The sequence below is a fragment of the Aythya marila genome (assembly GCF_965140915.1).
Source record: "Aythya marila genome assembly, chromosome: 8".
Taxonomy (NCBI): Eukaryota; Metazoa; Chordata; class Aves; order Anseriformes; family Anatidae; genus Aythya; species Aythya marila.
Window position 1 is genome coordinate 1469416 of NC_139049.1, and position 22978 is coordinate 1492393.

General features: G+C 36.3%; 2 protein-coding genes across 6 annotated transcripts in view; one reads left to right on the plus strand and one right to left on the minus strand.

The window, feature by feature from the left end:
* Positions 1-4: 4 nt before the first annotated feature.
* GLMN (glomulin, FKBP associated protein) lies at positions 5-22608 on the minus strand. Of its 4 annotated transcripts, XM_082766112.1 has the most exons (20): positions 22470-22608; positions 22180-22301; positions 20872-20943; positions 20274-20399; positions 17867-17986; positions 16920-17028; positions 16093-16339; positions 15520-15619; positions 13111-13298; positions 12588-12641; positions 11645-11675; positions 11179-11268; positions 10672-10713; positions 10512-10585; positions 10113-10197; positions 8219-8328; positions 6977-7040; positions 2800-2923; positions 1268-1350; positions 5-1134 (listed from the first exon to the last, which is right to left on the minus strand). In XM_082766112.1, the coding sequence occupies exons 3-20, from the start codon at positions 20935-20937 to the stop codon at positions 1027-1029; spliced, it is 1821 nt and encodes a 606-aa protein (XP_082622238.1). In that variant the 5' UTR covers positions 20938-20943; positions 22180-22301; positions 22470-22608; the 3' UTR covers positions 5-1026. The 4 variants fall into 4 exon arrangements, with proteins under 4 accessions (XP_082622238.1, XP_082622240.1, XP_082622239.1 ...); XM_082766114.1 differs by lacking the exon at positions 17867-17986; XM_082766113.1 differs by lacking the exon at positions 22180-22301 and having other exon boundaries at positions 22470-22542.
* Positions 22535-22978, plus strand: part of RPAP2 (RNA polymerase II associated protein 2) — a 41155-nt gene continuing 40711 nt past the window's right edge. For both annotated transcript variants that reach the window (XM_082766110.1, XM_082766111.1), the window contains exon 1: positions 22535-22705. In XM_082766110.1, coding sequence (XP_082622236.1) covers positions 22648-22705 — 58 coding nt within the window. In that variant the 5' untranslated portion in view covers positions 22535-22647. The remainder of the gene's footprint in view (positions 22706-22978) is intronic.

Below are 22978 nucleotides of genomic sequence, written 5' to 3' on the forward strand. Positions count from 1 at the left end.
TTCACTGGTGTTTTTATTCATAAATATAGCAGCTACATTTTGAACAAAATATAGAATGTTCTTAAAATATACCATTGCATTTAAAAGACTGTATATAGAACTTATGCATTTGGAACAAAGAATTGTATTAAAATACCATACAGTGAAAAACAGCATACATTATACGCAATGTATGTTCTAACAAAAAATTTAAAATGCGGTTTAACTGCACTAATAGAAAAACCATCCTGATATTTGATTCAGTTCTGAACTTATACATTCATATTTTTATCATAACTTCCCAAAATATGTAATGTATCTTAAAGAAAACTTTATCATTAGAAACAATAATGATCAAAACAATTCCAAAATACATTTTCTTGTGCATAAATAGTTGTGTACGAAGCCTGAAGCCTTACAGAGTACATTTTTAAACACAAGTTATCTGTTCTGTTACCAAGTTTTAATGTCTTATTTGGCTCAAGGTTGATGTGTTTTTCTTTAAACCTTGTATAGTTTGCCATAGTCTATTATCTATAGCTTCCAGTTCAGTTTGTAAATATAGAAGCTTGTTTGTCAAAAAGTGCTAATAAAAATAGCTACTGCTTAAACAAGGTTTTTTAATTCACGTCTCTCCAAGTTAATTTATAAAAATCTTCATAATTCAGAACACCAGTCAGCAACTATTACCTAAAGTATTTCGAAAATGAACAGAACAAGAAATGCACAATCATACCTCCCTTTACACAGCATAACAACAACAACAAAAAACCCTTGTAGACGTACTTTCTAATCTTTGAAAAAAGCACCAAATTCTGAAGAGGAGTACTTTAACAAATAGGCCATCTCTGTGAATCACAGATAAAAATAGCTGAAGACTTTTTAATAAAAATAAAAAAAAAGCAACAAGACAAAGAGCAGGATTTACAATTTTTCTAGAGGCTACTCTACACTACTCCTTAAAGGTTGGTAGCCTCCTTTTCAACTAAAGTCTAATAGTCAACATTATCTTCCAAGAAGGATGCTAATTCAAGTCTTTCAGTTGACCTAAATGTTTTCAGCCATTACAGCTTTTACTTTCACTTCAATGAGTTCTTCTACTCGAGCTAGAACACTTTCTATTAAATCAAATGTGAAGAGTGCTGAGTGCAAAACCTGAAATGACAGAAGAGATTTAAGTTATTTTTATTACAACATAGATTTTCTTATCTACTGTACCTGTCCATTTGTCTCTAGATTGAAAACTATTCAATACTTCTGAACAGCTTGGTAAGAACTACCAACTCACCTGAAGCTGCATTTCAGTAGTCATGGCAGGCATCTTTTCCTCGCTGACAGTTAAAGAACAAACTGTGTTAGATTTATTTGCCTCTGTAGAAAAAAAGTACCAGAGATCAAGTTCCTGTTCCACATAACTTTTAGAATATTAAAAAAATACGTATTTAATATATTAGCATTTATAGGCAGCAGTTGTTAAAAGCAGACACCTAAAGACTGACAAAACAGTGAGGAGAGAAGGTACTGAACTTTAAGTGGACAGGTTGAGCTGGATGCTCTCTTTGCACTTACTATATGATTTATGACTACATTACTAAACAGGTAATATCTGTAACTTGAAACAATTTTCTATAGCTAAACTTTTCCTTAAAAGGAAAAAAAAAAAAAAATATATATATATATATATATATATATATATATACAGAACCTGGTCAGTTTTTGGACACATTTTTAATACTTTCACATTCAGAGATAGCAGGAGATCCTTGAGCTTCAAGCAACAAATCCAGACATGAAATGCTTATTTAAATAAGAAAAGGCTTCAGGTGTCTGTTTCTGACAGACTACTTACCACTGATAAAACTACAAAGATAGTTTGAAAACTAAGTGGAAAATTCCAACATTCAAATCATGTACTTGAAATTTAATGTAATGCTTACAAAGATTATACACTGGGGAGAAAGACTAAACCGTTTATTTTTCATGAGTTAGATGTTCTCTTCTGAACTCAGATCTCATTGCTTTGTCAAAGGCTAGAGAAACGTAAGAGACAAAAATGAATTAGGAAGCTTCTTCTTTAAAAGAAAGGTTCTCTTTAGAAAGATATCCACAGGTTACCTTCAGAAAAAATCCCCTCACTCTGCCTTGTACTTATATAGTTTATAACAACACAAGAGGATAAGACTAGGGGCAAAAGACTGTACTGACTTTTCTGGCAGCAGAAGCAATTTCCTTAGGCTCTCTTAATTATACTGGAGACCACAAAGGAACAGAGGATCAGACATACACTGCAATGGCCTAAAGCAGCTATAGCTCTCATTCCCTGTGGGATGTATCTGCTTAACCCTGAGCAGAATCTGATTCTGTGTGTCAGATTAAAAAAATAAAAATAAAAATCAGTGTAATCCTTCAGGCTTTAAGAGAGTACCTATTTGCTGTGTGAATTTCTGCTCTTGTTAGCCTCTCCACACCCAGTATGAAACCTAAGGGCTGTATATTCACAGAGAGACTTAGATGCTCCTGACTAACCTTAAAATCAAAAGTATAAATGCAGAACAAGGTTTGAATGTCTTCAAGTGACGTTTCTGTCAGGATTCCATAAGGTTTACAAATGTGATGAGAGAGAAACAAGTTCAGATTTTTCTGACTAACCATGAAAAGTATTAATATCACATATAGCAACTCCTGAATTATTAATTGAAACCTGGAATAGCATGAACAGTTAAATAAAAATGTAATCTATACATCAGTTACCAATTCTTTGTTTCCAACGGATTTCCAAAGGTTCTGAATATGAACAAAGCTGAGAAGAAAACAACTAACCTCTTCTGTTTTCTTTCTTATTCTTTATTTCTGCTTCATAGTGTGCTTTTGACATATTGAGTCCTACATGCAGTGGTTTTAAAAAATTTTTCTCAATCTTAGCAAGTATGGTCCATACACCAGTCTATTCAAAAAGAAAAGAACAGAGAAGATTGGAAATTATTTTTGAAGCATCACAATGCTAAGTTTTCAAGCAGAAATTTTGACTAGTCTTTATAACATACACTGCTGTGCTGGAAAGAAAGAAAAAGAATTTAGACTTAACCACTTATTCTTAAGGAAGAATAGCATGGTGACAGATATTTAAGCTCCTTTCTTTCTACTCTCCTGCATTTTCAAAATTATTTTTTGAAAATTAGAGGATGAAGAAGTCAAGAAAAGGGGTAAATGTAGTATGTACAAGAATAACTACAGCAATGGAAATGCACATTTTCAACTCATTCTTGTAAATAAAGCTGAAAGGAGCTTGATATGTTGGTACAGTGGCAAAATAGCACAAATATTTGAATTAACATTCCTAAATTGCCATTATATCGAGATAACAAATGAAAGCTGTGGTAAATGTCATGCTCCTCACATATAAGGTTCTTGTTGCAATTAGTTTAAGAAGCATTGGAGGAGCGTTACTGGATATGCTGCTACTTCAGCTTTTGTATTCTGAACTGTCATGGTGAATTACACTATGCCAGCATATAGGAACTATATGTACTTATTTTTAAGGTCTTTTTATCTATTGTTTTTAGAACATATACCAAACATGCATCATGTTCCAATCTACCTTAAAACATATACAAAAAATTAGATATTTGCTTACTGCAGAATCAAATTTTGCTTTAAGCTGTACCAGTGTTGCTACTATACACATACAGCCACACTAGTAAGAGTTCAGACTTGTTACTGGTTCTGCTGCGCTGATAACTCCGAATTTGCCGGCAAGTAACATTGCCCCCCAAGCTTTACAATCTAGTTACACAGTTTTTCCTTGTTAACTTCACTATATACATGTATATATATATATATATATATATACAGGGGTGTGTGTGTATATATATATATATATATATACACACACACACACCCCTGTATATATATATACACATATATATACATATATATATATGTGTGTGTGTATATATATACACACACACATATATATATATGTATATATATATACACATATATACAGGTGTATATATATATATATATATACACCTGTATATATGTATATATATATACCTGTATATATATATATATAGAGAGAGAGTGATATATATAGTGATATATATAGTGATATAGATATAGATACACACACACATAAAAAATTTGATATGAAGTGTGTATATACATAAAACCACAAAAAGCATTCAGTGTTCTACTACCGTTAAGATTTTAATAAAATCCCTAGTGAATCACACAAAAAATAAATACTATATCGTTATGCTCTGTATTCATTTATGCCCTTAGGCACTGTAGCCGAAATGACACACAAACCTCCTCCCCAGTTTGGGATGGGTGAAAGGAGTATATAAATGGTATTCATGAAGCAAGAGATGTGACAAAAAGATGCTCAAAAGCAAGGCTGTTCAAAGTTATATGCCATGAGAGGAAAACTACACTGTTTTGGCACCTTCTAAGCTTGTAGTTACAAAACTTCTGTAGAAAAAAAAAAACAAAAACAAAAACATAAAGCAGTCTTTGTGTCTTTAGATACAGGAGCTATTTATATGACTCCTTTCCTCAGGCAGTATCATCAAAGGGCAGGGTAAAGATGAAAAAAAAATAAGAATTCTTGATGTTAAATCAAGAATTGTTGATTACAGGGGATAATTCACCAAATTTGAATGCTAAGTGACACAAAGTTAACTAATCAAATAAGAAGACCAGTAATAACTTCCACATGAATGGTGCTGAAATGAAAAAATAACTATTCAGAAAAATCTCATTTTTATACTTGATTAGTGAAAGTGCTTGTTACGCAGCAATCAAAACATCCAAACTGACATGAAAGGAAGCATTTTCTTTGCATCCCACTTGTGCTGTATGAAGGGAGAGGGGGGTGGAAGTCAAGAAGAAGTGGCAGCACTTAGATTTATTTTAGGGAAAACTTCAGAAGCGGTGAAGTTTTTTTCTCCTCAAACTATAAGGATATTCCTTATGACAGACAATAGACATAAATGTTACAGCAATTGTGTGCTATTATATATAGATTTTTAATAAAAATAAAAGAGGAACGTTTTTTTCTTACAAAGCTATGCATTTACATGAAATAGAGTAGGCCATAATGAGTACTTAAATTGAAATTACACCATAAATCTGAGTCTACAGTCTATCAATGCTAACTAATAAAATAATAAATAAGAAATGCACCAATTGAAAGCTATTTTTACTGTTCATTTTTAAAACTGTTTTAGTAATCACTACCAATCATGATATTATCATTCTATTTAAATAACATCATTAGGCACTTAAGAAGCTGGTATTCATAGAACCCACAAGTGCTCTAAAAGTGGATCAGAATTTTTTCTGTATTTTAAAAGCAGAAAAAGAGATGCCAAAGTCAATTACTCCAAACCATAAAGAAAGTAGAGGAACTGGGTGATAAACAACAAAATATCTTAGTATACATATCTGCTGGTTGGAATATTTGTCTGGCTATGATACTGCTTATTGATGTCAGGAAAGGCTTTACTGTACTTTAAAACTGAAAAGTAATTTATCTTTACACTGTCACTAATTTTAAGAAGTATTTTAACGCAAAATGAAAACATTTAGTACTAAGGAGATAGGTGATATACTGCAAGATATAGCAGATAAAAAGCTACTGAATTGCATAAGTTAGAGGAACATTGGAACATAATGATTTGAAAGGAGTCAAGAGAAGTTGCAATTATTATTAGAGTAAGTAGTCATTTGGTAACAGAATGTAATCAGAAAACTAAACCACACATAATTCCACTGGCTCTTCACTTCACTTCTACTGGCTGTAGTGACACAATGAAAGTCAGAGCATTTATAAATCATCTGCAGGAATATGAAGTCTGAATATCAACCCAGCTGTGAAAATTAAAATTTCTGACTACCCAGAAACACACGTGCCTCATCTGCAGATGAACAGGAGTGACTACACACACAAAAAAGACACAGATCCATCCTAATATACTACCTTGAAAAGCCAAACAGCACTTGAATAACAAACAGTTAGCACTGATTTACTAACAGATATAACTGACTGCTTCAGACAGAAAAGAGCTAAACAAAACAGAGAAGAAAGATGTAGGTATTACAAAGCAGTAAAAGCCCAGTTAAAAGTGAGGCAGCATAACATTATATGGATAAAATACATAAGGGCAGTTTCATTTAAAATATACTGTGAAGTATATACAGAGTATTCCTAAAATATCTACATTCAAACATCCACACACAGGAGAAATGAAGGTAAAAAGATATAGGTATAATAAATACATAGGTAAACTGCATCGGTGGGCAGTTTAGCCTGGCAAGTTGCCTTTGCATAAAACAGGCTATATCTGATAAAGCAATGGAACAGAAACCTGGACAGGCCTATCAATTCCTTTCATTACTTCAGAAGATGGATCTCACAGACAAAACGTTTTTCTATGTTAATACCCAGAGAAGCTGTTAATATGTAAATACAGAATACATATTTGCACAGTTAAAAACTATTTAAATAAGATAATTAAATATTTTCTGAGAAATCTTAATGCTAATAACTTTAAGCATGTCGCACAGAAAACAAATTTTACCTAAAGATGAATAAATGGGATCTTTTGAATTGCAAAGGCTAGTAAAGAAATCCATTAAGATATTCACTTGGAGGCTTATCAGTGAATAAATAATCAAGACAAATTTTTTTTTTTTCTTATGGGAATCCTTGATAGGGACGTTATTTTATGGTGACATACTAGACAGTGATCAGATCTCATTAGGCAGAGTAAAAGAATTAGCTTGTTTATGGTAACAGTTAAATATGAATGCAACCATATTTCATCGGGATAAAATAATACATTGTACATTTCTAAATACAGCCAAGTAAAATATCACTTCTGGATTGCTGAGCATTTGGGAGAAAAATGCAAAAAACATGTTTTTGACTTGAGGAAACTCTCAGTCCTCTGCTAATCAGAAATCAATCAGTTTCAAATCAGTTACTACTTACTTGATTGTCACTTTCACAATCCTTAATGACTAAGTATCTCAGCAGATTTAGTGATGCCATAATCCTGTGAATAAGAAACACTACTGATCATTTAAAGTGCAGACATTTATTACAGGGCTGATAACTTAAATTGGCCATTAGCCAGGCATCCTAAAATCCCTTTGTACAACATGAAACCGCTTCTCTGTTGAGTAATATAGCTTAATCGAGAGCACCAGTGTGCACTTCCCTGTTACAACAGAAGCTGACACTTTACAAGTAAGATTAAAACCAGCAATAGATTAGACAAGGTCAGTGATTGCGAGGAAAAGAGTTTTCTGAAAAGAGAGAACTATATTACAGAATTTCTAATATATATCACTGCTGAGATCCACAGCTGATTTGAAACTAGTCTAGCAGTTTTCTTTTTTACTGTATTGATTTTTTACTTTTGTATGCTTTTTAAATGTGTATTTTGCTTTTGTTTCACTCTTTTTTTTTTCTTTTAGCAAAAAAAAAAATTTATTGTTTTTTTCCAGATAAACAGTAGCACTGTCTCCAAGTACGGATTTTACATCTGGGTTTTTAAGCAGTTGTGTCCATCTGGACACCATCATCCTGCGGATTTACAAGCTCAATTTTTATTCATCACATAGGAACCAACTTGTCCTGTACAGGAGATTTTCAGAGGCATTTCCAATTATTTTTATATTATTTAATGCAAGTATTGTTGAGATACCTCTGTATCTGAGCGGAAACTCATGACATACAGGGCTCTCAGCAGAAATCTGTGCAAGAACCTTGACAAGGCTGCATGCTTTAAGTTACATCAGATAATTTTTATACCCCTGTATCAAGTAAGGCAACACACCACATTTCTTCTGTTCTGCCAATTGCTGAAGTTATTCTTCTGTTTCCACAGAAAAATGACAAACCATGCATTCCTGAAGGAATAATGCTTTACCAATTAGTTCTGTAGTCTGACATAAGGTCTTATATTTTTGAGGAATGCAGGAAGAATTCACTTATTGTTAACACTATAAGAGCACTGTAACATTCTTCTATGCACAGTTAGTTGAAATGATGATAAATGATCATTTGCACCTCTGTTTCAAAATAAATCTAAAATACATTAATGTTGTCACTTCATTAATTATGTAGTAAGGTAGTCTGACTTTTTTTTTAAGCAATTAAAAACAAACAAAAACAAACAAACAAACAAACCAAAAAAGAGAAAAGCCTCTAATTGTAACTACAACTCACCTATCTGAGTTTTGGAGAAGATCTGTCTCAGCGCCTTCAGGAAGGAAAAGCACTAAATCTAGAAGGGAGATCAGGTGATGTCCTGTAAACCAGACATTGTCATGTGCCTTCTGAAAAATGATAGAGAAAGTTTATCTGAGTACAAAATTTAAACCTTAAATAAAGATAATTAAATCTTAAATAATTTAACATAAACAATATAATGGCAAAGGGTCTAAAATGGAAGACATATGAGGAGCAGCTGAGGTCACTCAGTTTCGTCAGCTCACAGCAGAGGAAGCTGAGGGGAGGTCTTGTGGCAGCCTGCAGCTTCTTCACAAGGGGAGAAGAGAGGCAGGCGCTAAGCTATGCTTTCTGGGGAGCTCTGCTCTCAGCAACAGGTCCCGAGCAAATGGCATGGAGCTGGGACAGGGGAGGGTCACGCTGGGTGTTAGGGTAAGGTTCTTCACTGAGAAGGTAGTTGGACACTACAGTGGGCTCCGCAGGAAAGCATCAAGCCTGGCGGAGTTCAAAAAGTATTTGGACTTCACCCTCAGAAATATGTTTCTTGGGTGGCCCTCTGTGGAGCCAGGAGCTGGACTCAATGATCCTTGTGGGTCCCTTCCAACTCAGGATATTTTATGATTAACAAGAATAATTTGGGGAAAACGGAAAGCTAATAAATACACAAATCAAATGCCAGAGGAAATATTTTCTAATTACTACATGTGATCAAAGTATATAAATTAGTCTTTTCATAATCTTCTCTATCTGTATACTGATGTTAGATGAGACAAGAAGGGTACCTGTCAGCGTTAAGTTAGATCAGATGAGAAACCTAAAAAGATAAAGACTACCTAGGCAGTAAAAAATGTTATCCACTTATTTCATGATGTCTATAGCAGAATTATTTGCAACAAATATAGAATATTCAAATCCGTATGATAAAATTTTAAAGTTATTAGACTTTTAGACAGTTTGTTCTACACAGCAGTTCTGTATTGACAGAATTCTGAAGCTGCACAGTCAACAAATTCAGCAGTAAAAAAAATTCAGAATGTATTTTACCTATTCAATTTTAGTGCAAGCTTCTTTTGGGAGAATTTTCATAGTATTAATTTCTTCACCCCCTGCTGATTCCATATACAGGACAGACTATGATCTGATAAATAGTAATTCCCTGTTCTCTAACACAGTCCTGCCATTATATTATAATTGTGTTACATTTCATAAACACTAGCATGAAATATGTGCAAGTTTACTATGTTGTCCTATTTGACAAAATGAAGACCTTTCAGATGAAATCTGCTTTGAAAAAGGCCTTAAGAAGTAAAAAGGGGAGAAGACAGGAAAAGAAAAAAAAAAAAAAAACAAGGAAAAAAAGGGATAATCATTTATTTATTAAGTTTTCCAATTTCCTGGTATAAATTATCATAAAATATGAGATTTAAATGGCTTTGATCTGGCTCAACCCTTTCTGATGAGTATAACATTTGTGAAGCACTCATAATATAATGCTGACTGTCATAATAAAACCCAAGAGAAAAATCTATAGTCTAGACTGTAGTATTTGAATTATATTCAGGAAATGCGAGAATAAAAAAAAATACCAAGCAGCTCCCCCTTAAGGAATATGCTTTTCAAGCACAGCGAAGGTGGTAATAACCTGTAAAATACTGTAAATTGTGTAATTAAAACTGCACATATGTAAAATTATAATGTAAAAATACATACACAGAAAAAAGCCAAATCAGTATTTTTTAATTATTTCCCAATCTTATGTTTCTTTTCAATGTATAGTTGTTTGTTTCTGTTTTTGTTTTAAATGCATCACTCAAATCTTAAGTTACATGTATTTGCTCAACATTTGAGATGACAATTTGTTGTTTTTTTTTTTTAAAGGCAATAGGCTTACCGTTAATGATAAGTGAATCTGATCTTTTATTTTTTGAATAATGTATCCCTGTACACCAGCGTGGTTGCTTGTCTTCAGTAAACACCTTCAAACAAAAATAAAGATATTATCATTTAAAAGCTGCCTATAGTTAGCTCAAGACTTGGATGATATTATGGCCTTATTAACTAAGTGGGACTTCTACCTCAGAAAAAGAAAATATCCAACTGTTATACACTGGGTTACATAAGACAGATGATTTTGTGAAAGGCAACTGAAATTCATTATTTATCCACAATTTAACATAGTGAACATAGCGTGGCTTACCAGATAGGTAAAAATGATTTCTGACTGAGTTTCTAAGCAATTAAGTTGCAACAAGGCTTATATTATGCAATCTACACTCATTTGAATGCATACCTGAATAACGTGTACTTTCCTTCTGCATCAAATTTGTCTATGAACAACTGCAACATATTTAAACTCTTCTTTCTCTAAAAATAATAATAAAAAGTTATCTGATAATTTTCTAATAAAAAAAAAAAATCACATAATTCATTCTGTGTGTTCTGTTACATACCCGGTGCTCTATGGGACAAAGGGTCATAACTTTCACCAAATCCTGCAGTTGGACAAAAAAAAAAAAAACAACATGAATTGTAATTACATGCAGATTATTAGACTACCTCACACTGAATAAAATCTGTTCAAGGTATTAACAAACAACCAACCAAAAACAACCAAAAAAACCTCAGCCCACTAACAACTGTGTCCAAATAAGAATGCGATCAAGCAACGCACTTCCAAGGAAGAAGCAAAAATTAGCAAGTGCTCTCTTTCAGCTAGGATCAGTGCCTAGCTGCCTCGGTGGCCTGTACACGCACTTAGTGTATTTTAGTTGTCACAGTAACTTCATACTGCTGCACACAGAAGACAAACAATTCTGTATAGCATGACACTACAGGTTTCAATTTGACAACACGATTGTATTCAAGTTCAGTAGTATATTCGCTCTCGAACACGTAGAAAACTGGTAGGTATTATTTATAATCAACTACAGAGACTTCTGTACATTGCTTCTTATTACCTGAGGCACGTTAATAAAATCTCTGAATTCTAAATACTGATGGCTAAGGCTATTATCTTCCATCCTCAATAAACAGCTCTCAAACAGGTCCTGTGAGTGAGAAAGAAAAAAAAAAAAAAAAAAGAGGCAAACAAACAAAAAACAACTACCAACACCTTTTAAATTAATGTCCTGTATATGTACATGTTTCACATTTAATGGCTACAACTGCCTTTACCATAAATCCTCTTTTGCATATCCAAAGCTCCTAGGAGCTACAAATTTAAGTTGTAATGGTAACTTAAAGGTATATGAATGTGTGTAATGTTCAATAAATTTAAATGTTTGTAAGACTGAAGAAAATATTATCTGAACTATTATTTGTATACCTTTCTAAGAAAGGGAAATGGAAGTTTTACTGTTTCTCAAATCAGAAAGAGTAAGCATTCTAATAATGAAAATTTGATTAAATGAAAAATAAACTTACAAGTCCTTTAGATAACATAGATTCTTCTGTTCTAGAAAGAAAAAGACATTAAAATTGTTGTAAGTTAAAGAGATGCTGATGATGTTTCAGATGAAATTGTAGAACAGATGTCAAAAAGAAACTTGGCCCTCAACAATTTTCATTCTGCTTTCCAAATATGATACCTTCATAACATCTCTCAAAGATTTTCAGAATATATTGACTGATAAAAAGTAGCAAACTGGACACTTCTCTTTAGGGTCAACTTTTTCTCCCTCTCAATATCTGTAAATACTCAAAGGCAGTAGCTCATATTCCACAGGTATTAATCAATAAAAAAATGAAGCTTCACAGATGATTTCATATGCATAATCCTGCAAGCCAAAGAAAAATATGACAAATCCTAAGATTTTTCTTGGCCTTGGAAGAGGACAAGAAATTTCATTTAAATTTTACCACAAAATGATAACCAGTGATAATGAGAAACTTCCCTTCTACAGCAATGCTAGAAATTGTTTGGTCAACGCTGCTTCTTACGGAAGACAAAATAAACACAATATGCAGAAAGTCTGGTTTCCTCTAGAAAGCATAACTTCTAATTAGATTGAGTATCATACCGGAATACATTCAAGTAAGTACTATCATCATAGTCTCTGTTAGTAGTAAACTGTTACAGTTACAAATAAATATACATTCTAAATATTCTTCATGGGTATAAATGGCTTTAATGTTGCATTTTCAGAATAAAGTTTCTCAAAACAATAAATGAATGTTTTAGGCAACTTTTTATAACTCTGAGAAGACTATCTTATCATGGAGCTTGCCATTTTAACCTTGAGACTTAAAAACCTCTCTGAATTTATTTGGTTTTCATTTATATGAATTACAATAAAAGATCAGAAATAAACCATAGGACAAACACCTGACACACATTATCTAGAAATCCAAATGTCACATAACCTACCTATTCAGCAGCACTTCAATATGTGTCATATTGCACTGCAGAAGGTATGATGGACTAGAAGGGAAAGTTAGGTTTATATTAAACTGCATAAAGATACATACATTGTTACAGTTAATGTATTTGACTGATTTAGTCTCTTTTGAAAAATCTACAAAATTATCTTTACAAAATTTATAATTTTGAAATAGACATACAGCAGTAAGTCAAATTTCTGTTCATAATTTGCAGTTGACATCTGCCTATAAATAATTGAAGTTTTCATATATGTTCATTTTCAGAATGAGACAAATCCTATCGGTTTCTTTAAAAGGTCAGCTCATCTACAATTAAGCAGTAATAAAGTAATCTGAAAGACTGAAGTACGTTCTTAAGCTACATAAATGATAAATGTTAGCAAAAAAATAAATACTAGGGAAATCCACAGCTTTCATTAAAGCTATTCAAAATAAAATGTTTTCTTCTGCTCAGAAACAAACTTCAAAGTACAAACTTACAGTAAGTCCTCACTAAGAATAGCTCTTACCTAAATACCATTGGAAAGCAATTGATACCGAAATGCTGAACAAACATCAGATATGACAGACATGCCAAAGAATCTGCAGAATTCTTTCGCTCTATGTCCTCAAACTCCTGATTCTCCCAGTATGATCTTCTGCCTTTATGATGTAAAAATACTAGTGGCATCAATTCCCTTATATCCTGCAAAATGTCCTAAAAAAGAAAGTTAGATTTCATTCAGTTGCCTTTAGAAAACTGCATACCAAATACTTTCAAAAGTGTAAGCTGTATTTGCAGTAAAATCTCTTATGTAGTATATGTATAAGTTACTAGACATATATTGTGAATATTTATGACACATACATACACAAAAATGCCTTCCAGGAAAAATAACCACTGTCAGAAGAATGTTACTAAGATAGCAAAGTCAAGCACTCAAAAGTTAGCAAAAGACAAAATTAAAGTCACCCTGCAAAACCCAATTTGGCTCCCTTATCCACAAAAACTATGAATAATAGCTTCATGATCACATTATGCCACAGGACCCATGTGTTTTTCACTGAACATTCACTTAGTATTGCTTTTTGATCACTGGTCATATGCAATGCAATGTTTACCTACTAAAGGCAAGCCCTGTTTTAAAGTTAGAATCATTTTGTATGGCCTTTCTTTCCAGCAATTCACTACACAATGACACCTGAGTACTTCACAAATATTAAGTGCTTTTTTCCACACATTTTTGTAATTCTTATTGTATGGATTATGAAGAGGCAGAGAGATCAGGGTTAACTCATTCTTCCAGGGTTATCCATACCAAACATCCAGGATCTGACATTTTGGAGAATTAGGATTATACAAAATGTCACATAGTCAAAGTATGTCATTACTGACCTTAGCTGCAGCTCTCATTACCCAATTCCACAAACATCAGAAGTGAATTTCTTGAGAAAATGAAGAAAAGGTAATTCATAATTAGTGTAATAAACATGGTTTCAGACTGTGCCCAACAAGAGAGGCAGGGACAAAAGATCGTTTTTCAGAGTAGACTTCAACTATATTAACCATTAGATGATCTTCTGGTAATCCCTGCCTCCATCACTGCACATCTTAAAAGTTCTGCAATAAAAGAAGCAAAGATCTCACAGACAGATTCTCTTGCATTGCACAACCCTGACTGATCCGCATAGCAGTTCTATCCTATGGTGATCGAGACTTGCTGTGGAAAAAAGTTGATGTGATCACAATAGAAAACCCAGTTATGGTGGAAAACAACCAGAAGTTTTGCTAACTGCTTAGTGTGCTTCACTTTACAATCTTAATAAAATTTTGTGTGCTTAAATTTTTATTTTTAAAAACAAATTGGAGAAGAAACAATTGTATCACATGACAACTTCCCAACTTTCTTCATGTGCATGCAAACACATACATGTATTTATACATGCTTTCCTCATCCCAGTTGGCTCCCAGTCTTTAGAGATCTACCACACCTTCTCATGCCATTCCCTCCCCACAAAATGACAACCTGACCCAGTCTCTCCACTTTTCCAGGACTAGTTCCTCCCCGTATAAAAAGCTGCCTCTTTTCTAACTCCCTGATTCATAGTTCACATAGTTTCAGCCTTCTTCCTCAGGTAGTTGGATTTCCTCAGTTCCTCAGTCAGCTCTTATTCTACCTTTTGTAAAACTTCCATTTCCCTCCATGCATTCTTCAACTTTTTCTCTTCTGTATTTGACTTGTGAGTTTTCCTGGTCTAACCAAACAAGGTAGAAAAAATTCCAAAGCTCAAACTTAGTAACAATTCCATGAAATAATAGAGTTAAGATGAGAAACAAGTGTATCCATAGCTATTGAAACAACGTAATCTTGCTCTAATAAAACAGAGATGCTAGGCAAAACATTCAAAACCAGAATAACAGCATTGGTAGCATGGAGTGGGCATGTTCACACTGAATTTCCAGCTATAGCATCAGCAGCAGTCAAGAATCAACTTACATTTCTTAACAGGCAGCTGGCACTGCACCTTAGGCACATTAGAGATTTCTCTGTGTGCAAAACTTGGATTAATACTTGGATTTTTACTTTCATCTAATACTGCAACATAAACAATCCTTTAGATATTTCAAAAAATTAAAAACAATACATCATCAAGAAAAAGAATCAGTTACAACAAAGTAGCAACTGCTGATTCAGACAAATTGGCTTATCAAACAGTCCAAATTGGCTTATCAAGGAGCAAAACTGTGTCTGCAACATTTATAATTTCTAATACCTTTAACTATTCCAAACCTTTATCTACCTGCATTATCTTACAGGACCTGGTAAGCCATCACACACCAGTACCAGAAGCAAAATGAGCTCCACAACTAATTCTTGAGAATCCTGAACCATAACACTGCTTTTGCAAACACTGTAATTCATTTTGACTACACTTACTATAATTTCAGTTGCAAAATGCCTGAAGGGATGTTCTTCAATGCCTTCAAGCTGTTCGAGCTGAGCGGTCAATAATGGGTATTTCAGGCTTTTCATACAGCTGAAATAAGAAGGGGTGAAACATAAAATCACCAATAAGGTCACAAATAGAGACTATACTAATGTCATTAATGACCAAAAGCAAAGTCTACACTCATATTAGCTGCTGCTATTCCCAATATTCCAAGAATGAAAATAAGAATGTTTCTCAGAGAAGCATTCCTTAGAATTAGCCTCTAAAATATGATTATCCTCAGTTATACCTTTGAGTAGAAACACAGACCACCAAATTAGCTCTGTATCACAGAGCCTAACATTTCTTTACCATTTCCTTGTACTAAAAAATTTTTGCCTTTCTTCTCTCACTTCATAAAAACGTAAAGGACTTTTTTTCCATTTTTGAAATACAGCATTGGTTTATATGCTGACAGCACTATAAAAACACTAATAAGATGATTTATTGCCTATGCAATAAATGCCTACTGTTCATCTTGTTACTTTATAGAATACAATAAGTTGACAAAAAGTGCTCACAACTTTAATAATTCTTCTTTCAGCTCCATGTTATTGTATTCTGATGACTTTTCCATGTTTTTAACAACTTCATTCACAAAAGGTTTAGCAAAGTCCACCACTGCATTACAACATCGGCAGAGACCAAGTTTATCTTCCTGTATTTGTTGTTTTGTATAAGGCACAGGCAAAGGAGTAAGCTGATTCATAATCATAGCCAAAGATAAGCCCACCGAGTAGGCCTTTTTGTTCTGAAGTTTCAAAAGCACTGAAACAAAGAGAACATTTTGAGACATTAAGTTATTACTTGCGGGAAGAAAGTGTGAAGAAAAACAATGTGACTGCATAACAAAGCCTTTCATTTCAGGGGAGGAAAGAGACTAATACCTGAACTCATATGACTAAGTACAGCAAGACTAAACAATATCACCAGCTAGTCTAACACACTGTAGTTAACATGACCATATAGCTGAGAATGACGTAATAAAGCAGTCCCACATTTCCACACATTCTTCCTTTCTCTGTAGCACAGACATGTTAACTATTTAGTTGGTATCCAAAACCAACGCTTTTCATCTTTTTATGCAAATCAGAAGAATGTGTCTTTCATCTCAAACATTTCAATTGCTTCAATTACAAATATAAGTTTTATACCATAAAAATATGGAAATGTATGTTTTAAAAGTTAATTACTGAAAAATTCCCCATTTATATTTTCCAGAATATAAAAAAAACTGTAAAGACTATCAGGACAGCAATATTCTGAAACTATTCTAGCAAAGGTTAAACTAATTTGATAAATAAGATTTTTTTTTTCTTCAGAAACCACATGAGCAAGTGAATGTTACCTGTCTGCAAAGGCTGAAGTAGTAGCATGACAGTTGGGCACACTTGCTCTCCCGACGTCTGCTCTATCTGTTCAAGTAAACCAAGAAAAAGTTCCTTTGGATTGCACAGCTGCAAGAGAGGAACAACATACATGTTTTAACCACTATGGTCATAAAATGTTAAAACAAACAAACAAAAAAAAAAACCACACACACACCACAAACAAACTGCAATTCAGAAGTTCCTGAACATTAAGAAAGCAGATCATAACATCCAAAATAATCTTTAAGGAAATAAATATGAAACAATAAGTACTTCCCTAAAGTTAATGTCTTCTGTAACACGTATATGCAAGTACACTTTCATGTAAGCTAAAACATAGCAAATCTAATGGCACATAACTTGATTTCTACGTTCTATAAACACCTCACAGTACCATAACAAGAAATTCCTTCGGAGCAGAGAGAAAAGAAAAACTTCAGTGTGAATTCCACTCAATTTGCAAGTTGTTCTCTAAGTGGTGAATGAAAGGGAACTGATTTCCTATAGAATAAATGTTATTTCCCTGTTACTCCCCCAAAATCAGCAGATACTCACTGTCATACTGCAACTACTGAAGACAAGAGGCAGCACTGCTGTGGCTACACTGACTGCAGAAGCTGGCCATTAAAAACTTTGTATCAGATGGGGCCTAGCTACTTTTTCCTGAGTAATTCTCTGTCTCTATGCTTTGTCTAATTAATAAATTCTCCAAATTTGTTAAAAGGTTGAATACTTCTGAGAATGCTAATCCTTTGTCTACTTCAGGTAAAACTGGCCTGTGAACTTAAAAGTTATGCGGAATGGGCAAAAGAACACAGAAGTATTCATGCCCCGTTTTTTTTTTGTAAATCAGAAGTAGAAAAGGACATCTCCCTTTCCCTTCCCTACAATTATTTTATTATAACTATGTATTTCAAAGCCATACCTGTACCAACTGATCTAGTATCTTCAGGCAGTGTTCTTGCTTATCATCTTCCTGTTTATATGCTAAAATGCACCTAACAAGAGGAGAAATGAGATTCCAACCCATATTCTTGATGATAACCTACAAAACAGATTTTCAGACAATAAACAAAAACCTGACATCTTCTAAACACAGAAAAATTGTATATATGAAGGTCAAAAAAAAGACAACAGATCAATGTCCTGGTTGCAACCAATACCATAATAATGTCATTGGAAACGTAACATCTATTACTATGAAGTTTTGTACTTGACATACATCGTATTCTCTCCCCATATCTATCATTATAGATTCATATTTTGTCTAGCTTTCTTTAATGTATTATTTCTAACATGTATATAGTTCCAAGAATTTACATGGCAATAAATGTCAAACAGGACTAGGTAGAGGGGTTTTGTTGGATTAAGCAAAGCAGAGAAAGAAAGTTTAGAAAAAATACGTTTAAAGTGAGGGGAGTGACGAGAGTGACACGCTGGGTGGATGAGGGAAAGGCTGTGGATGTGGTCTACCTTGACTTCAGCAAGGCTTTTGACACCGTCTCCCACAGCATTCTCCTCAAGAACCTGGCTGCTCTTGGCTTGGACTGGCGCATGCTTCGTTGGGTTAGAAAACTGGCTGGATAGCCGGGCCCAAAGAGTCGTGGTGAATGGAGTCAAGTCCAGTTGGAGGCCGGTCACTAGTGGCGTCCCCCAGGGCTCAGTGCTGGGGCCGGTCCTCTTTAATATCTTCATCGATGATCTGGACGAGGGCATCAAGTGCACCCTCAGTAAGTTCGCAGATGACACCAAGTTAGGTGCGTGTGTCAATCTGCTCGAGGGTAGGAAAGCTCTGCAGGAGGATCTGGATAGGCTGCACTGATGGGCTGAGGTCAACTGCATGAAGTTCAACAAGGCCAAGTGCCGGGTCCTGCACCTGGGGCGCAATAACCCCAAGCAGAGCTACAGGCTGGGAGATGAGTGGTTGGAGAGCTGCCAGGCAGAGAAGGACCTGGGTGTGATGATGGATAGTCAGCTGAATATGAGCCAGCAGTGTGCTCAGGTGGCCAAGAAGGCCAACAGCATCCTGGCTTGTATCAGAAACAGTGTGACCAGCAGGGCTAGGGAGGTGATCGTCCCCCTGTACTCAGCTCTGGTGAGGCCGCACCTCGAGTACTGTGTTCAGTTTTGGGCCCCTCGCTACAAGAAAGACATCGAGGTGCTTGAGCGGGTGCAGAGAAGGGCGACGAAGCTGGTGAGGGGCCTGGAGAACAAGTCCTACGAGGAGCGGCTGAGGGAGCTGGGCTTGTTCAGCCTGGAGAAGAGGGGGTTCAGGGGCAACCTTATCGCTCTCTATAGGTACCTCAAAGGAGGCTGTAGCGAGGTGGGGGTTGGCCTGTTCTCCCACGTGCCTGGTGACAGGACGAGGGGAAATGGGCTTAAGTTGCGCCAGGGGAGTTTTAGGTTAGATGTTAGGAAGAACTTCCTTACCGAAAGGGTTGTTAGGCATTGGAACAGGCTGCCCAGGGAAGTGGTGGAGTCACCATCCCTGGAAGTCTTTAAAAGACGTTTAGATGTAGAGCTTAGGGATATGGTTTAGTGGGGACTGTTAGTGTTAGCTCGGAGGTTGGACTCGATGACCTTGAGGTCTCTTCCAACCTAGAAAATTCTGTGATTCTGTGATTCTGTGGATCAGGATTTCCAATTGTTACCCCAAACTCCCAGAATTCGTGACTAGATGGGGACCCCCAATAACACTGGGCAAAAATTCCATCACCAATGCCCAACCAGTCTCTGAGCAACAGCTACCTTGGGAAGACTGCCCCCCCCTTTTCACTGAGGAGCATGATATTATCTGGTATGGAATACCAGATAATACCTTTGATCAAATAGGGTCAGCTGTCCCAGCTGCGTCCCCTTCCAATCTCTTGCAACCTCCCAGTCTGTTTGCCAAGGGGGCAGAGTGAAAAGTAGAAAAGGCCTTGATGCTGTGCATGTGCTGCTCAGTAACAGCTGTGACACCAGTGTGTTATCAACCCTGTCTTGGCCACAAAGCTAAAGCAGCACCATGCAGGCTGCCATGAAGAAAATGCCATTCAGTGCCTCATCTGAAATTCTGTCCTGCAACAGAGGGCCAAGGGCATTTTCTCGTAGTTATGTTTTCGGCATCTCTTTTCTATTTCCTTAACTCGCTAGAAAGTAGTTATCAATGGTTTTCTTCAATTACCGTGACTTGACTTCTGTAAACTACCTGAAGTTGCACAAGAATGTGCACTTAACGGACAGCAACTGATTAACTGTTCAAATGCTCCACAATGAAAGTAGCTTTCCCTTTTTAATAGTTTTATCTATAAGTGTGCTTAAACTAATATATAGTGCAAACTTCAACTCACCTTGTTTTTCTCATTTTGAATCACTTCTAACAACTGAGCAGCATATCCATCTTCTAAACATTTCTGACCTGCTACCTGAAACAGATTAAAATCTTCTCCTCTGAAATCAGATTCTTCCAGAATTTGCTAGAAAGAAAATATACATGCTTAACTCCATATTTATAAAAATCAAATGAAAAATAGGTAAATCCAAGTTTTAATTTCAAAATTAGATGTACTGTCACTGTAACTTATCATTTCTTACTAACATCCTTTACATATTAAAAGGAGTTACCAAGAGCTACCACAGAAGACAAAGCAGTATTTCAGTAGCGTTTTCTAACTCTAAACTACAGCACAATATATAAAAGATGTATTTTCTATAGCAGTCTGCTGGTGATTTTTTCCCTCAGACAGGTACCGTTGAGAGAAATAAGAACACTTCTTTCTCTGGGAGGCAGAACTTGGGATAAGCACCACGCAGAAGTCAATGAAACATGGAGACTGAACCTAGCTGCCCAATGAGTAAATCTGCTAATGAATGTCTCGTGTTTTGCAGTCATAAAGAAAAACTTGAACTGCTTACATTTGTCAGGTTTATGAAGAGAAAAGTACTTACACATCTTTGTATTATGGCTTGAAGTTCATCAACTGCCATTGTAGTTTGACTTTGTTCTTCTGGCATTGAAAACTATTATAAATTAAGGAGCGCAGTATTAAAACACATGAAGTAAACATAGAGACTGAAAAATAATCACATTATCAAAAACAATGCCCAGTAGCGAAATGAGAACAATCTATATTAATAGATCTTATGAAGATTACATGATTTTAAGAAAGGCAAAAATATATTTTTAAGAAGTGTATACTGTATTATTCTACTCCCCATATTTGCTGGATTTCATAGAAAATAACCTGCATTCTATGTACAGAGAAGCAATTTCCAAGTGCCATCAGGATCATCTTAGGAAGTCAGGAGGCCATAGCTATGACACAGACAATGAAAATTGCAACTAATACAGCCTGGGGTCATTGCACACCAACCCTGGACTTCCAAAATACACTACATTTTCTATGCATATCTTCACCGGATAAGCTATCTGCTCAGCTCTGACTAGAACACTCTAACCTGATGCCCAGGACACGCACAGCTGATTCAGCCACTGTGCCAGTTTGTGTTAACAGTGTTTTAGTCCAATCAAGACTACATATGCAATATCAATTCTTTCCTCCTATTGTCTAGGTTGGTTGTTCAGGGTCCTTTTACCTCTAGATGCAATTAAAAACTTCCTTGCTGAAAACTAAGTAAACATTTCAGTAAAGTTACCATGAGTAACACATAAAATCCAGCTCAATTATTGCATGATGTATCAGAGCAGCAGTCGTAATCTTTATAGTTTTGAGTAATTCCACGTGCCTAAACCTGGTTATATAATCGCTGTGTCTGTCAATTACCTCTGCACTTCTATAATTGGCGAACTATTCATCCAAGCACCCAAGATTCATATTTATACAGATATTTCAATGTAACATCCTCAATCTTTCCTCCTAAGTTTGACCTCAGCTACCTAACACAGCATCTAGGTAACTAAGCTATTTGGACATTTATAAAAAGCAGTCAACTCACAGCAGCTTAAAAAGCACATTTGCAAATTTTATTACTCAAAGATCACATAATTTTCTATTCTCAAATGCCTAATTTAACACTAACTTGCACTTTAACTTGCAATTTAACACGTTAACCTGCAATCTAGCAATGTTTTGAACCTGATCTTTCTGATTTTGTGATTATCATATACTTTATTAACGCATATTGTACCACTTATTTTTGGAGGATGTCACTAAGACACCCAAAACAATTTAAATGTACTTTTGAACGCTCGTATTTTGGGGTTTTCAGCCCTCAGAAATTTTACAGTGTACTTACAGACTTGAAATATGCCCTGGCAGGGATTTGCCAGTTAACCTCACAGACGGTCTCAGGGCCTAATACTTAATCCTATTTCTAATAATATCTTTTCACTGGTTCCCGCGGCAAGCGTACAGCATCTAAACAGCAAAAAAAAATCCGCTTTTAACCCTCGGGAAGCTCCCTCCCCTACCAAACGCACCCCCAGCCCCCTCCCCGGGCAGGTACCACACGCAGGCCGCCCCCCAGGGCTGCTAACGAGCCCCTCGCACGCGGCGGGACCAAAGCCCCCGCCTCCGCTTCCTCACCCCTCGCCCCGCCGGCGGAGCCAGGCTCCCCCCGCAGCGCCTCAGCCCGCGGCCGGCCCCGCGCTCCGCTCAGCCGCCGCCGCTCCACCGCCTCCCGCCGGGCCGGGCCACACCGAGCCGGCTCCGCCTCCGGTGAGAGGTCAGGGGGAGGGAGCCGGCAGCCACCACCCCCACCGCGATGGCGGCCAGGAGGCCGCAAGGCAGCGCCAAGGGGAAGCGCGGCCGGCGGCGCGCAGGTAAGCTCCGAAAGCCGCTCCCCCCCGCCCCGCGCTGCGGACTCTCCCTTGCGCCCTCAGGCCAGCGCAGCGGCTCGCCCAACTCGCTGTTGGGGGATGCGGAGCGGCGGGGCGGCCGGCGCTGCGCTGCGGAGACGCGACCGCCAGCGCCGTGGGGCTGGGGCCGGGCCCCGGGCGCTCCGTCCGCCCCCTCAGGCCCCGGGGGCTGCAGCGCCGGGAGCCCGCCCTCGGCCGTCCGGCTACGGGGGGAGCCGCGGCTCCGGTATTTGCTGC